This window comes from Photinus pyralis, unplaced genomic scaffold (assembly GCF_008802855.1).
Source record: "Photinus pyralis isolate 1611_PpyrPB1 unplaced genomic scaffold, Ppyr1.3 Ppyr1.4_LG6, whole genome shotgun sequence".
Lineage (NCBI taxonomy): Eukaryota > Metazoa > Arthropoda > Insecta > Coleoptera > Lampyridae > Photinus > Photinus pyralis.
This window is the reverse complement of record NW_022170663.1, coordinates 9421314-9436164: the sequence shown is the minus strand read 5'-3', so window position 1 is coordinate 9436164 and position 14851 is coordinate 9421314. Positions and strand designations below refer to the sequence as shown.

The 14851-nt window shown below is 35.8% G+C and overlaps 2 protein-coding genes and 1 long non-coding RNA gene across 4 annotated transcripts; 2 read left to right on the top strand and 1 right to left on the bottom strand.

Moving 5' to 3' along the window:
• Positions 1-257: 257 nt before the first annotated feature.
• LOC116173177 lies at positions 258-1081 on the top strand. Its single transcript, XM_031490494.1, has 2 exons — positions 258-797; positions 845-1081. Exons 1-2 carry the CDS (start codon positions 495-497, stop codon positions 845-847), a joined length of 306 nt encoding a protein of 101 aa, XP_031346354.1. The 5' UTR covers positions 258-494; the 3' UTR covers positions 848-1081.
• LOC116173178 lies at positions 929-1225 on the bottom strand. The gene is made up of 2 exons (XR_004145885.1): positions 1086-1225; positions 929-1011 (listed from the first exon to the last, which is right to left on the bottom strand). It is a non-coding gene; the product is annotated as an uncharacterized LOC116173178 (long non-coding RNA).
• LOC116173175 (PAN2-PAN3 deadenylation complex subunit PAN3-like) lies at positions 946-13326 on the top strand. 2 transcript variants are annotated; one of them, XM_031490492.1, is made up of 12 exons: positions 946-1081; positions 1323-1399; positions 1455-1608; positions 1658-1866; positions 5659-5911; positions 5961-6116; positions 6416-6532; positions 6626-6865; positions 6914-7199; positions 11832-12023; positions 12140-12302; positions 12482-13326. In XM_031490492.1, the coding sequence occupies exons 2-12, from the start codon at positions 1331-1333 to the stop codon at positions 12605-12607; spliced, it is 1965 nt and encodes a 654-aa protein (XP_031346352.1). In that variant the 5' UTR covers positions 946-1081; positions 1323-1330; the 3' UTR covers positions 12608-13326. The 2 variants fall into 2 exon arrangements, with proteins under 2 accessions (XP_031346352.1, XP_031346353.1); XM_031490493.1 differs by lacking the exon at positions 946-1081 and having other exon boundaries at positions 1154-1399.
• The last annotated feature ends 1525 nt before the right edge of the window (positions 13327-14851 follow it).

The window sequence follows — 14851 nt, the reverse complement described above, 5'->3', positions numbered from 1 at the left end:
CAGACAGAAGTACAACAAAATATGTGGAAATCTGTGAATCGCAACTCGTATAACCCACACAGATTCTAAACAGAAAAGTTTTTATTAGCAGAATCTCGCCCCCGAGATAGATAATTCTCCCCTCGTTTGGAGTTTTGAGTCCATAGTAGTCGTGTTTTAATAGTACAACAATAAATTTATGGGGAAGGCTTTGAGATCCGATTTTCCTAATCTTTGAAAAATTACGTTACCTATTTTGATAGCAAAGACTACCCGCATTTACCAACACAGTCTACGCCTATGGAAAATTATGTCAATCTGCATTTTAGCAGCCCACACGTGTTCCTACATATGTTTTTATTATTTAACGAAATCTGAAAATGCGAGCATAATTTCTCATAGTTCAAGGATATCGTACAGTAGGCAACCGAGCACGTTGCAAATAAAAAAATCGTAGGTGATTTCAGTCAAAACTGCGCATTTAATTACAACCAGATTCGTGCATCCTGTAACATATGGAAAGCGAAAACGTGAAGGAACGACTAAATTCCCTGCTACAGAAGAAGTTATCCGAAAATGAACGCAAATCTATCGAGGCGGAAAATTTGTCTACGTCAAAGGAAGTCCAAGAGGATCCCGTCAATAAAAAATTGAAAAAGCAGGAACGCGACGAGAAAAACCTGGAAGTTGAAGATCCGTCATTCGCATCAGCTGATTTGTTTTCGCAGCACTTACTACACGATATTCTAATTGAGAAAAAAAGAGCGTTATTAAGAAATAAGGAGGTTGTCGAATTTATACGTAGCAAAATTAAAGATGTAAATTAAATAAATTAGCGTCCTTAATTTTTATCTCGTGTTATCAGTAGAAATCGTCCAATGTAACCACAGCTGCCTGAAGTGAGTGATAAAGAAGGCGAATATTTATCGTTTTTTTTTGCACAAAACTGGCATTGGCATTTTTTAGCGGCCGTTCGTAGCGAAAATGTCAGTGTAGCACGCCACTGTTTCTTCCCCCACCAGCGTCTGTTTTCTGAAAGAAGTGAAAGATGGAAAAAATATCAAGATAATGTGAACTCTAGCAGCTTTTGTTTTGGAAATACGTACGTAAAGTGGTTTTTATGAACATTTTCACGTCATTTTCGCGCTTTTTGATCCGAAAGTAGTTGCGTAGATGTCTCCAGATCGTAGTAAAAAGCGTTTTATTGAGCGGCTCTGTGATAATTTTACGGTTTTTGAACACAACTTTACATTGTCTTAATTCAGCAGGTTTACTTTTGTAACACTTTAGCGCTATGTACCTTTGATTAGATTGTAATGCCTTTGCAACTGATGTTCTTGCAGAAAACAAAATGGATCATTCTATGTATGTGTTTGCATCAAATGGAGTACCTCAAGAATCGAAATTGGCCACGTACATGGTAGGTCTAACACCAGTCGATCATTCTCCACCACTAAACAGTTTCCCATTTCCAGAACCGTCAAAACACGAGTACTCCGGTGGCAACGAATACCATCACACAATCATTCGCGAAAGTCACCCTCGGCTCGCCGGTCAATTCTAAAAAAGTCACACCTCAATCGCCCGAATTCGTTCCATCCGCACGTATCAATACAACCAACTCATCAGGTAAAACCGCCAAGTGTTATTGGCCGGTATCTAAACGGGCGACTTTTAGCGTCCCCCAACTTCTTCAATTCATTCCCTGGACTGTCGGGCACGACGACCGGACCCGGCTATCAGCGTACCGTCGCGGAATCGCCACACAGTGGCACGATTTCGCCCCATTTAACACCTCAACCGTCACCGCCGCTCACTGCCAATAACTGCTCGCCGATACCTCATGTTCCCATTGAGAAGCCGGCGGTTACGGTCGCCGCCTATCAGGTTTGTATTTTGTCAGGGAACTTTAGGTTAGTTGGGAATGTGTTTTTCAAAACATTGTTACGTAATTGTTGTTATCGTATCCGAGAAAATAGCATTAAACGGTTTCAAGGTGATTGATTATCTTTCGTGTAAACAATCTTATCTAAATTGAGAAGATTGAGGCAAGCGTCCAGTGATTAAAAAAAATTATTTCTGATTAATTTGAAGATAAAAAAAGGGGGATTTGCGTATTTCAGTTCTAAAGGTGCTTGTATACAGGGTGTTTTTTTTAATTAATCCCATGTTTAATATCACTCAATTTTTGATATAGAGGGTGTTCCCAAATATGATGTACGTACGTAAGGGGATAATTCTTTGGCTTATTTTATAGCAAAAGGTTCATATAAACATCGGTCCACAAACGTTTTATTACTGATACAAGGTGTTAAAGTCTCAAGATTTTTTTATTTAGGTATATTTCCGGCAGTGTTTGAGATATTTTCGAGGATTTTTTGCTCAAATTTGAGATGTAAGTTGTGTTGAAGGGTTTACATGATTGGCCGTATCAATGATGGTAGTGAGAATATCTACAGGGTGTTGTTTTTTCAGGACTCATGTTCCATTTTGTATCCCTGAACTTTTTTTTGGGTTTTTGGTCTCTTGTAATCTTTTCATATTTGCCACCGTTATTGAGAAAAAAAATCATTTTTCGTATTTAGGTAAATTAATGTAAAATTTTTAAAATCTGTCAGTTAAACCTAGCTCTTTGTTTTTATTAGTTTTGACAGTTCGCATTTGAAATGGTATCTTGTGTTTGATTGTTCGAGTGTTTATTTAATTGTAAAGTGTAGGGTGAAGTTATAATACCATGTAGATCGGTAATTGACGACACTCAAACCCTACATCAATTAAAACTTGTAGTTCCTAGAAAAAACATTAGACAGCAAAGAACTTTTGAAATTGGTATACCTCGAACATCACATTACCAAAATTCGCCGCTGTATCGAATGTGCAATTATTACAATAAACTTGGTATTGATATATTTTGCAATAACGTTGCACAAATTAGGGAAAATATATTGTCTCTATTATGACCAGTGTAGGTAGTAAAAAAAAAAAAAAAAACTACTACAAAGTATATTATTTAACCTTGAAAATACAGGGTGATTCCTATAGTACCTGCCACCGTTTGGGAGCGTGTAGGTGGTGCGTAGGGGAGTATTTTGATATAGGACACTTGGGGTCGGAAATCTAAAATAAGGGTGCCAGAGCCAAATTTACCTTCTGGAATTTCGCGCCTGTAGGTAGGCAACCCAACCGGCCGGCGGTGCACACGGAGCGATCTCAGGCGGCGATGTGTGGCTGACACTTGATCAGAATTTTCTTTAAACCCACGAAATCCCGTCTGCAACGACGCGTATCAAGTGAATAAACACTATGGCACGTTTTTTAAATTCTCTTTTCAACGAGCCATCATAACATAAGATTGAAAATAAGTCAATCCTTCGATTTAGTGATGGTATCGTCCAAATGTTTAGCGCCAACTAGAAGGATAGCATCATCAGCATATAATATTGTAACGTGATTTATAAATTCGGGTTCGATTTATATCAATATTTATTAAACAAAACTAAAACACTATAAAAACTGTACAATTTTATATCGACTATTTATATCACACTTCGTAATTTATATCAGATTTTCGCGCTCAATGTTTCGTCCGTACTTGATCTCGTTCGGTAGTAAAAACTGCCTCGATTTTCGGTCCGCAACCATTTATACATGCAAGCAATGTAAGTCCAGAACATTCGCGTAATTACCAGATACGTTGCAAACATCGCGCGCCTAGAAAATTCCAGGGCGCCAAAGGCGACGTCATGTCTGGAGCGTTTCCGTTACAATATGCAACGTTCGGTTTGGGAGATATAAGTAGGCATGTCGTTGATATATATCAAAAAAAGGGGTGGACCAAGAATGCTGCCTTGTGGCACGCCTTTTACTAAACTAGCTTGGCTCGAATAAATATTGTTCCTTCTAACGCATTGACATCTGTTAGTGAGATATGATTGTATAAGCCTTAGACTGACTTTGTCAAAGTTATACATTTGTAGTTTGTCAAGTAATATGCTATGACATACGCTGTCAAAAGCACGTGACAAATCAATGAAAACGGCACGTACATAAGACATAAGCGAGTCGCCGCATTATTTCTTTTATTTGGCGAAATACGAAAAATTGTTTAAATCTATCTGATCGCATATTCAAACTGCCGGTTTCACTTCCGGTTTAATTTTTGTTTTTCAAATGCAACGCTTATGTTTTTTTACGATATTTGTAAAGAGTATCGGAGATGTTTGCCACAGTTTTTCTAAGCATGGTTAGCGCTCTTCATTTTTCTCACTTCTGTACCGTATGGGACCTTTTTTTTTTATTCTTGCGTATACGCTCGAATCACAATCAGCAATAATTCGCATGCATCTCTTCGCTCTTAGTGAACAGCCATATTTCCCTTCATGTCCTAATTTGTGTAGTACAAGTGATCTCCAGGCGCGATGTTTTTATTCCTTACTCTGGCGCAAATGCTGCAAAACTTGTGAATTTCTATTTAAAATACATAAATGAATAGCTTCGCTTTCGATTTATTACATGACATAAAGTCACTAGATATAGAAAGTACCGCAATCATCCGCCATTTCTGGGCAAATTTGCTGTCAACTTAAAAAAATTGACAAATAAAATCTGAATAGCTATCATTTTTTATAACCTAACTTCATAGTACTGTCATGATTTATAAAAATATATACAGATATCTCCAAACAAGTGGAACAATCCCTAACATTAAAGTTACTAGAATCTGGTAACTTCCGCCATTTTTGGGCAAAAATCATACGTTCTCTCTCTAACAGACGAGCCCAATGGAGTGCGGTACTTTCTATATATAGTGACTTTAACATGACAAAAGGTAGTGCGCCATCTTGTGAGCTTATTTTTGGACAATTAATTATAATAAATAATGTAAGAGCCACACTAGCGCTGTGAATGCGTTGGACGGCAGGAGTACCCACCTTAAATTGCAAAAAAACGACATTTTTTAAGTAAGGCGAGTATTGCGACGAAAGTACTTTTATAAAAAACGTCCAAAAGTGCAGTCGCTCGTTCTGCCAGGGCTGGCACTGGAGTCTACGTTTGCTAACAGCCTTGATCTTGCATGGATGCTTTTATTTTATAGTCAATCTTAAGGTGGTAGCGTTTAGTAATTACGCAAATCAAGTATGTCCCCCTAGGTGGCCATGTGTTTACTGAAAACAGCATGATGGTATCAGATTCTGTTTTCCAGATATTATGGGTGGATAGTTTTAGAGGCTCCACCCTATAAACACTCAAATCCAAGCCAATAACTTTTTTGACAGGCAACAATGAACTTTAATTAAGTTTTTACAATACCCTAGCAACCCCCCTCTTTTCAACTGCTTTATATTTCACTCGCGCCTTTTTCAAGCTTTCTTCACACGTCCTTCCATCTTCATGTCTTCAGCTTATTGAATCTTTTAGGCAGTTTTAAAGTTGGCACTCTTCTTTAGAGTCTTTTTTCTTCAAGTTTCCTTCAGCACTCCTTCAAGACTACGCCTCATTTCATGTACTATAATAATTCAAGTATTTTATAAGGAGTACCTACTTATTGATACTTTGATATACTGTTTATTGTAGCTTGTAAATGGGAGATCTTGCAATAAACCTGAGCAGACTAAGTGCCATAAGTTTTAAGTTTTGTTTTTATATTGCATGCAACAACTCATCTCTTAATCTTTTCAGGAAAATGTGGGCGGCACAACATATTTTTATCCAACATCAGCCGAAAATTCCGTAACCACAAATGATACACTAAGTTCAGTCAATAGTTCCGTCGGTTCGAGTTATCAAGTCTATCCCGGTACGCCAAGCCATGTGACCGCCCTCAAATCGAAAACTGGTAGTTCCTCCTTTTTTATTGCCGAAGATACTCGCATGGATATCTTAAATCGTAATGCCCTCACCCTTTTACAGCCGGATCCCGGGCAATTTCCAGGTACGTCGGTTACCGAGTGGGGGGGTTTTTGATTAACCGGGCATTGTAGATCTTCCACAAGACGTCGATAATTATCACGAACTCTGCCCGTTAGAACCGATACCGACCAATTCCCTTCAAAAGGCGCTTATAGGGTACCAAGCTTCGATGTACAAGGCAACTCACATAAAGACTGGCACAAGGCATTGCTTACGAAGGATACACGGTACAAGTTTGCGACAATGTGATCGAAAATTGAACGCAAACGTGTTCATTTCTCGATTACATTTTAGTTTATACACCGTATGCAAGGTGATTGGTTGTTTGATTTTAGTACTCAACCAAGGATGCCAAGTGTGGTATCGTTTTTCAATCAATTGTCCATTTAGTGCTTATTTCTTTCATGGGATGAAAACTTTACTACTGTAGTTTACTTGTTTACCTCGTTCCTAATGGTTTTCATGCTGCTAAAGAAATAACACTAAATGCGCACACTCTGTAGCTTTAGTTAAAAAAAACGTGTAGGTTTTCGACTCCAAAATACCAAGTGCATGACGTACGTTGATATGTGGAAGAAACTGATCCATTCCAATATTGTTCAGCTGAAAGAAGTTTTTACGACAAAGGCGTTTGGGGACAACTGTAAGTAGACCTATGACCATTAACTTAAGCACACTATCATTTTTTATTGGGGGGGGGGTTGAGCATCTCTGATGATGAAGCACATTATTTCAGCAATGGTGTTTGTCTACGATTTTCATCCCGGTTCGGAAACCTTACTTACAAAACATTTTGCATCGGACTCCATGAATGGTTACGTTGACCCCTTCGCCACCGATCCATCCGCACCTAGGCCGTACAGTCACCATAAGAACTCCATATTGCGCCATCAACAAAATAACAAGTTACCCGAAGCACTCATTTGGAATTACATCATTCAACTTACGTCCGCTTTAAGAATTATCCACGTTGCCGGTAATCGCGTCGCTCGTGCAAACGCCGCAATTAACTCTCTCAATTTAGGTTTAGCGTGTAGAAGTTTGGATCCTACGAAAATCATAATCACAGTCGGCAATAGATTAAGACTTAGTTGCCTCGGTGTTATGGATGTAATTATAAATGATACCAGTACAGCTTCCAATCCGGTAGGTTTAATTCAACATTATCAACAAGAGGACCTTACCTCACTTGGTAAACTAGTGCTGGCATTGGCTTGTAAGTCCACGATGGCTGTGCAACGAGAGAACATATCTACCGCTGTCGAAGTGGTTACTCGCACCTACACTACGGATTTGCGAAACTTAATTATGTAAGTTTCTTGGGTGTGTGGTTTTGGGATGTTTTGATAATTTGGGGATGTATGTCCATAAAAAAAAAAAATTTAATATTTAATATTGCATAACATATTACACTACCTTTCTACACAGAACCAACAGTTTTATTTGTGAAGTGATTTTCTTGAAATTGTAACGGTAGGTATAATTGGAGCAAATACAAGGTGATGAAAAAAAGTGACACCATATAGAAACCCAGACATAAAAAAAATGCTGAGAAAATTTATCTATGCTTAAATTTTTAAAGGTTGAGGGTAAATGTGGCAACCATGTTGAACAAAATTGCATTTTTAATTGTACAGAAATAGAGTAGCACAGGGGATTTTGGGAGGAAATTGACAAGAAATATTTTAGCAAAATAAGTTGATGAAAAACGACAAAATTTATTCAGGTTATCTTAAGCTCGCGGGATATTCTGCATGCTGATTGTCTGAATAAATATTAAATTACGCAACACATTTTGGCACATTCTTAATCATAGTAGAATTTTGACGTTTGCAAATAATCGCTGAAATATGGACAGTAACTATACATACATACATAATCCTTCCTCTTCTACCTTACGGTGTCTAGGTAGACAGTAACCATATCAATTCTAATTATTTTGGTATATCAAGGAAATAATCTAAAATAAAGCACTTTCCAGTGCTAGTCACTCGAATGTACTTTTTTTTTTATTTTGCCCTTTCTTGATTTTCCTTAATTCTTTTTGCGTGCGCATTACTACTACCACTACCTGTAAAAAATTGATTTTGCTTTGATCGTTACTTTAATTCGCCATTTTGTTACTAGGCATTTTTGTCTACCCGTTTAAGGGATTTATTTGGCCGTCTTGGACGTCTACGAAGTTTTTCTTGTGTTTACTACTATTGGTTCATTGAAACGCTGCTGCTCAAGCCTCTTTATAGGGTTTTTGCCTTCTCTCCTAATTTTCTCTTCTGGTTTACTTTTCCTTCGTTATTATATACCTGAGTATTTTAACTTACATCGACGGCTTTAATATTACCTATAATTTGAATGACATCGCATTTTTCATGGACCCGCCATTGACATTTAGTTATTTGCTTCTGAATTGCAAATTCAGTTATTTAAAGTTACGAATATTTTGTCATTACCCATTTGTAAATGACAGCTCGTTGAGTGAAAATTTTGCTTTTGTTTAGTTAAACGTAAATTGAATTATTGGTTTTTATAGTGTTAATTACAGTTTGCAGTATTCAAGTACCTGAGTATAAAACGTTAGACATTGCTATCGCAATATTTATGTGCCGCGCTATTCACTCTCCCTCTTGTTTTTTGTTTGTGTTTTTACCCGTTACAGATAAGGCAATAAAGCGCCCTTCTGAGCTCAGAAAGATTGCGACCTGTAGTTCACAGATAATATTTTAATTTTCGTCTTCTCCTGAAAATAACATTTGAGCACATTGGCTTTCGACAGAGCTAAGTTGTAATTAAAATTTTTATTTGAATAATCATGTGTTGCTTTTATTGATAAAGAAGTTTATTATGACATTTATCACTAATTTCCCTTACTACGAGTTGATTTTTTGTTAAATCTATTGAGGTTAATTTAGTAATCGAGTAACATCCATATATTTAACATTTATCTTTTTATTAAGTTACCTTTGATTGTGACCCCAATTATTGTTTACGTTCTACCCTTTCCATTATTTTATTCCTTTAGCTTATCAAGAGCAGAACAAGGATCTATTATTAGCCTGCTTTGATTCTCCCTTTTGGTAAGTTTTCTCTCTTCTCTTTTTGATTGAATTTACTATAAGACTAAGTGGTACCTATCCGGTTTACTATATTTCCTTTTGCTTTGTTTTGACTGTAGTAGGAGAACCCCATTATTTATCCCGACATTAAAATATTTTTTTTTGTTTATCTATTTTGGTCCGTATTTGAAAATAAGTGTATGGGCTATTTTCATCTCGGCTGCCCACCAGAATGGAAGCAAAATTATGTCAGGTTTATTATGAAAAAATATAATAGTACATACCTACTGCTATGTGCCCCCCGTTGGGCGCCAAATATAAACTGCTATGTGCCCCACGTTGAGCGCCAAATAAAAAATTCCATCATGTGCAACGGCAAATGGTCACTAAGCCACTCACAAAACATCTGTCCAGCTAGCTGAAATCAAAGCAACGTTTAAATTTAGAATTGTAGTTGTTTTCCTTGTAGACGTTCAGCTCCTGTCACAATGTAAAATCTCAATGTTGACTTTAAATCAATAATTTGGGAGGCTCAGTAGCCTCATTCCAAGTTCCGGAAATTCTAAAGGCTTATCTACACAAATTTTCGTTAACACCTGACATAATTGTCATATTGAATAATTTAAAAATCGGGCATGAAAACTCTTAACTGGGTCGCACTTTGGATTCGATTAAACACAATTTAAATGACAAAGCCAAAAATTTCTTCTTCAAAACATGAAAACAATGCTGGAAGAAAGAAAATCATTCAGAGCTTGTTTTTTGTTTTTATACATACCACGCACGCATGCGTTCGACAGACAATTCAATAAAAAAATCTCAATTACTGACAGTTATTAAATTATCCAATCAATCTGATCGTAGCAGCATGCGAAATTCTACTGTGGTATCCTACTTGTTTTTCCCTTCCATTTGCCATTTTCGTGGTTCCTCAGACTCGTTATTCATGCTTACTTTAAGCTATCTATACGCTTCCATTAAATGTCTTTCACTTCCTTCGCGCGTCTTTCATTTTTTCGCAATTAGGAACTCTCACGCTGCTTGCTTTAATCCTCTTTCACAAAACCAGAAATAAAAACCAGTTCTGCGATTATTCGGATTCTTTGGATCATTTATATTCTTCAGAGTTCAGATGCTTTTATTTCTTTGGATTTTTCCGATTTTTTGGAAAGACTCCACGGAGTTTTTTTTTGGATTCTTCCATTTTTTCATATGCTTCTGATTGTTCAACTCATCAATTTTATTAGACTCTGAGATTCTTCAAATTCAAATTTTTCTTTAGGTTCCTCGTCCCCTTATTTTGTTACTTGGGATTATGCTTGTTCTTTGGATCCCAGCACTCCTCGAGTTCTCATAGAGAATGTCAAAAAAATGCTGTGGGAGCTATTGAAAAGCTGAGGAGGGAAATCAATTGATTCCTCATGAGAGCTTTTAAATACACTATAGTTTCAAATGTTCGTCTTGATAATTCTTGAAATTCATTGAAGACTCAAGATTCTAAAAGATTTGTACAGTTTATACGGTAACGCCACATTTTTATGATCAACTAGCAGACATGCAGTGGTCGAGGCAACACTGCCGCTAACTGCGATTTGAAAACATGATCAGCTGACAGAAAGACACGGGTTATAAAAGGGCGTGCATCGCCTTTTAAAGACATATCCGCTTAGTTAAGAGCATTCCTTGGGGTTACTATAAATTACATGTTGATGAAGCAATAGTACATGCGTTAAATTGTATACAAAAGGATTCGAGTTGCAGAATAATAAATCGTTACTTGATTTTAATCCGTGCGATTAGTTAACCAGGCTAGACCTGAGTTCTCACAAGAAACACCGACCATAATAATAATTTATTGTGAAAAACAAAGAAAATTTTCACAAATGGAACAGATCTTCCACTCTTCCAGTAAAACTGTGACATAATATGCTTAAATCAAAACAAAATTCTTTGACATGAGACGCATAACATGATCAAATTAAACATAAATATATATGCTTGAAAAAGACTAAAAAATAATGAAAAAAAAAAGAACAAAGCAAAAAAAGAATTGCACAAAAATAATGAAAAAAAAAGAACAAAGCAAAAAAGAATTGCACATTTCGTACCTATTTAAACATTATTGACAACAAGATGGTATTCTAAAAACTCTATTTGATTTTACTTCAAAAATGTTCAAAACACATGTCAAATATTATTTTTAGCGCATTTTTGAAAAAAATACGCTATTATATTCGTTATGGCTGGCAGACCGGCTGTCCGCGTGAGATCTCCACAACTACAATAGCTAGAGAATTCAAATTTTCACTAAAAGCTTTCTGCTTTAGTGTAGATGTGCAGGCACTAGTCTATTTTCAGTTAGATTACTTGTGAGATCGATAACTGAAGAAAATAATTTCGATATGGGTTTCGGAGGTGCTATAATTTTACCGTTAGATAGCGCTACCAGTATAAAAACTTATTATTTACTTTGTGATTTGAAATTAAATAAAGTTAATTATTTAACGTAGCCAAAATTACTCGTGAGATCGATAATTTTAAACTTCGCTATTAAAATACTGACCTGCATTACCAAAAATGCGCTTTAATCATGCATATGCTGATTTACAACTTGTTTTGAAATTATCCAAAGATAAATGTCGGTATTCTTGAATTTGATTTAAGGTTGAAACCGCAATGTATGTGAAACTGCCTCGAAAAAAAAGAAGAATGTGTGAGACACATCTCTAACAAATTTGCATTCGAGTTGACGTTTAAAGAATAAAATAGAAAAGTAAAATTGTCCGGAACCCAAACGTATTTTTATAGACGAAGTGAAAACCTTGATAAAGAAATTGTTATAAGTTCATTTTTCTTATTAAAAGTTATTACATGAAGAACTCATTTTAGGTACCTTTTATCCCCGCAACAGCGAAGAAGTGTAACAGATCTAATGCCTATGATCGGTGCTCGATTTTACACTCAATTGGACAGTGTACAAACACGCACAGATGTATTGGAGAACGAAGTTTCGAAAGAAATGGAAAACGGACGGCTATTTAGGCTCCTAGTGAAATTGGGGAGTATCAACGAACGTCCCGAGTATGTGCATATGTCACTGAAATTGGGAAAGCACTTACTATTACCAGTCAATGAGGAATAGTAAATTGTTTCCCAGTCAGACGTCTCAAATTGTTGCGTGATACCTTGATTTGTAGATTTAATATGGATGGTACATGGTCGGAAACAGGCGATCGATACATGTTGAAACTGTTTCGAGATTATGTGTTTCATCAGGTTACTGAAGATGGTCGGCCTTGGCTGGATATGGCTCATGTTGTCCAGTGTCTTAATAAGTTAGATACAGGTGTTCCGGAGAAGGTTTGTATTTTGTCAACTAGTCTGCCAGGGTCATTGATTATAAAATGATTCACCTTATCTGTTTGCTCCGTAAAGATCAACTAACCACATGTTAAGCGCAAATACAGAAGACGTGTTTGTTTATAATCAATAGCTCACTATAAATTTGAAAAGGTGGATAATAAAGCTATGGTATTTAGGTGTGCCTAATGTCGAGAGATGAGCAAAGTATTTTGGTTGTGAGTTACGCAGAACTTAAGCATTGTCTGGAGCAGTCATACGATGAAGTCTTAAACGCTTCAGCGCCGACTGACAATGTCACATAAAAAGAAGTAATAATAGTTAATAGCGGCATCACATGAGGAAATGATTGGGATGTCACCTTATTTTAGAGAGTCATATATATATATTTTTTTTGCCAAACTCCAGTACAAATTTGCAATGCTGTGTAAACATTTATTGCCTAATGATAAATGTTGACTGTTACTTGCATAAATTTAATGGTTAAGAAACATTTTTTACCGAGTAATTAATTGTAAAAGACAACTTAAGGAAGTATTTGTGATAACATTTTTTGATGTAAGAAAGTTTATTTGAATAAAGTCATTCTTTACCAAATGCGCTTTATTTAAATCCCAATCATTTCCTTTATCCATTTCGTGTGAGTTAGAACTGTTTTAGCTCTCGTTTAAGCTTTTAATTTTTATTTCATAATTCAACGAATTTTCATTTTAAATCGTTTAATTTGTGTGAGAGCTGAAGCGCACTTAAGGAAACTTTGTGATTACGAGACTACGGGATCTTTATAATTATGTGATAGGTGGCAATTTATAGGCACTTAGTCATTGGAAAGACATATTTTTGTATGAAAGGCATAACGAGACTAAGTAAGTGCATACAAATTGAGCTTTAACGTAATTCTTTCATAACTCATTTCCGATATTTTTTTCGGAATTTGTTTTCATTTTTGTGAATTTATAAGACCGGGATTCTTTTTGTATACAATGAAAGTTTTTTTGTCTATATTATAAATGGCATAGATTATTTTTAATAAAGAAGTTTATAAATAATTTTCTTTCCATTTCAAATTGTCCTAGAGGTTAATGTGACACGTGAGCGGAATTTTTAAAATAGTTTGGAACAAAACAGTGTTTGCTCAGCATGTGTTTTGTAATGACAGTTAATGACATAAATGGACTTCACTTATCCATGGTACGGCAAAAGTTAAAAAGTAATTCCTTGGTCTATTCTAAGCATGTTTTATCCTTTGATGATTTTTGATTTTGATTTTTTCAAAAACACCAGTAATTTCTTATTGGGTGACACCCTCCTTGGCCTCTTTTTTTCAATGTTCCAGTTTCTCTAAGACGTTGATGAATATTTTGAAAGATTTTTCTATCTGGAATAATATGGTACGTACAGTCGCCTAGCTTGTAATGAATTGTCATCAGCAAATGAAATGCAATATCGGTATTTTATGCAAAATGTACCTAAACAATAGCAAATTGTGATATGAAATCAATGGTACACATAACAAAAGATGTTTACTACCTGTAAATACACTTTTCAAACTAAATTAACGCTAGATCCACCATTACACCCCCAGATAACGGTCACTATTTCTGTAATATACCAGGAATATTCAAAATATTAAACATACCTAGAATATATGTGCCTTGTAAGATATACAGTACTAGGGATATGCGAATGGGAATATCCCAGATATTCTGAGAATAATGTAAAATGTATTCTGAATATTCTTTGCATGCTAGATACATATACTATATGGGATATTCTCGACATAAACCAGTTAGCTAAAAGAGAAATTTGTGTATTGTAATTAAGGCTTGAAAATGACATAATTGTGACAAAACGAATACTTCCTGTACATTCGGGAAATTTTGTAACGGAATATTCAATACCGAATAACAAGGAATATATTATTGTTGTGTTCTCAGTATATTCATTGCTCAATATTCTTAGAGTATGCGAGACTATAGGATGTTTGGAATATTCACATACTTTCTAGCATGGTAAAAGATTTTCTAAGAAAATGCAATGTTATCTGGGCCAAACTGCTCAGGTTTACATACTGTTAACCGAAGTCGAAGACTTCCTGGCTGTTATATACATACACAGCGTTACATATTTACACAAGATATACACAGCAAAGCAGATTGCTAGCCTTATGCATTTTATGGAATATACTTAAAAGGGCTCTCTCATGAGCAGCAGTATAAATCTGCTTTCGCATTAGATTTTTAGTCCTGCGACTATCGCGCTGCTGAATCGCAGATATACTTTATTACATTTTGTATGCCTTTCTTTATTGAATTTAATTTTGAACTTATGTCGCGTGCACTCGCACAATAAAATGACGCTTACGGATTTATGAATTATATGTGGCTGCAAAAAATTTAAAGCGTTAAAGTTTGCACAATTCGATTTCCATATGGCAGTGGTATGAAATTATGATAGAGGTAAGCTGAGCCACCACGAACCTATCTACTCATTCAATTTATATGCTTACTATCACGGCATGAACAAAAAGTAAAACAACGCAAGCTTCA

What these genes read in the sequence shown, in the direction of transcription:
- LOC116173177 (XM_031490494.1), top strand. Translation starts at nt 495, where the DNA reads ATGGAAAGCGAAAACGTGAAGGAACGACTAAATTCCCTGCTACAGAAG.
- LOC116173175 (XM_031490492.1), top strand. Translation starts at nt 1,331, where the DNA reads ATGGATCATTCTATGTATGTGTTTGCATCAAATGGAGTACCTCAAGAA. An exon ending in TTGCTTACGAAGGATACACG is followed by an intron (nt 6,117 to 6,415) that starts GTACAAGTTTGC and finishes AAAAACGTGTAG; the next exon opens with GTTTTCGACTCCAAAATACC. An exon ending in ATACAGGTGTTCCGGAGAAG is followed by an intron (nt 12,303 to 12,481) that starts GTTTGTATTTTG and finishes TATGGTATTTAG; the next exon opens with GTGTGCCTAATGTCGAGAGA.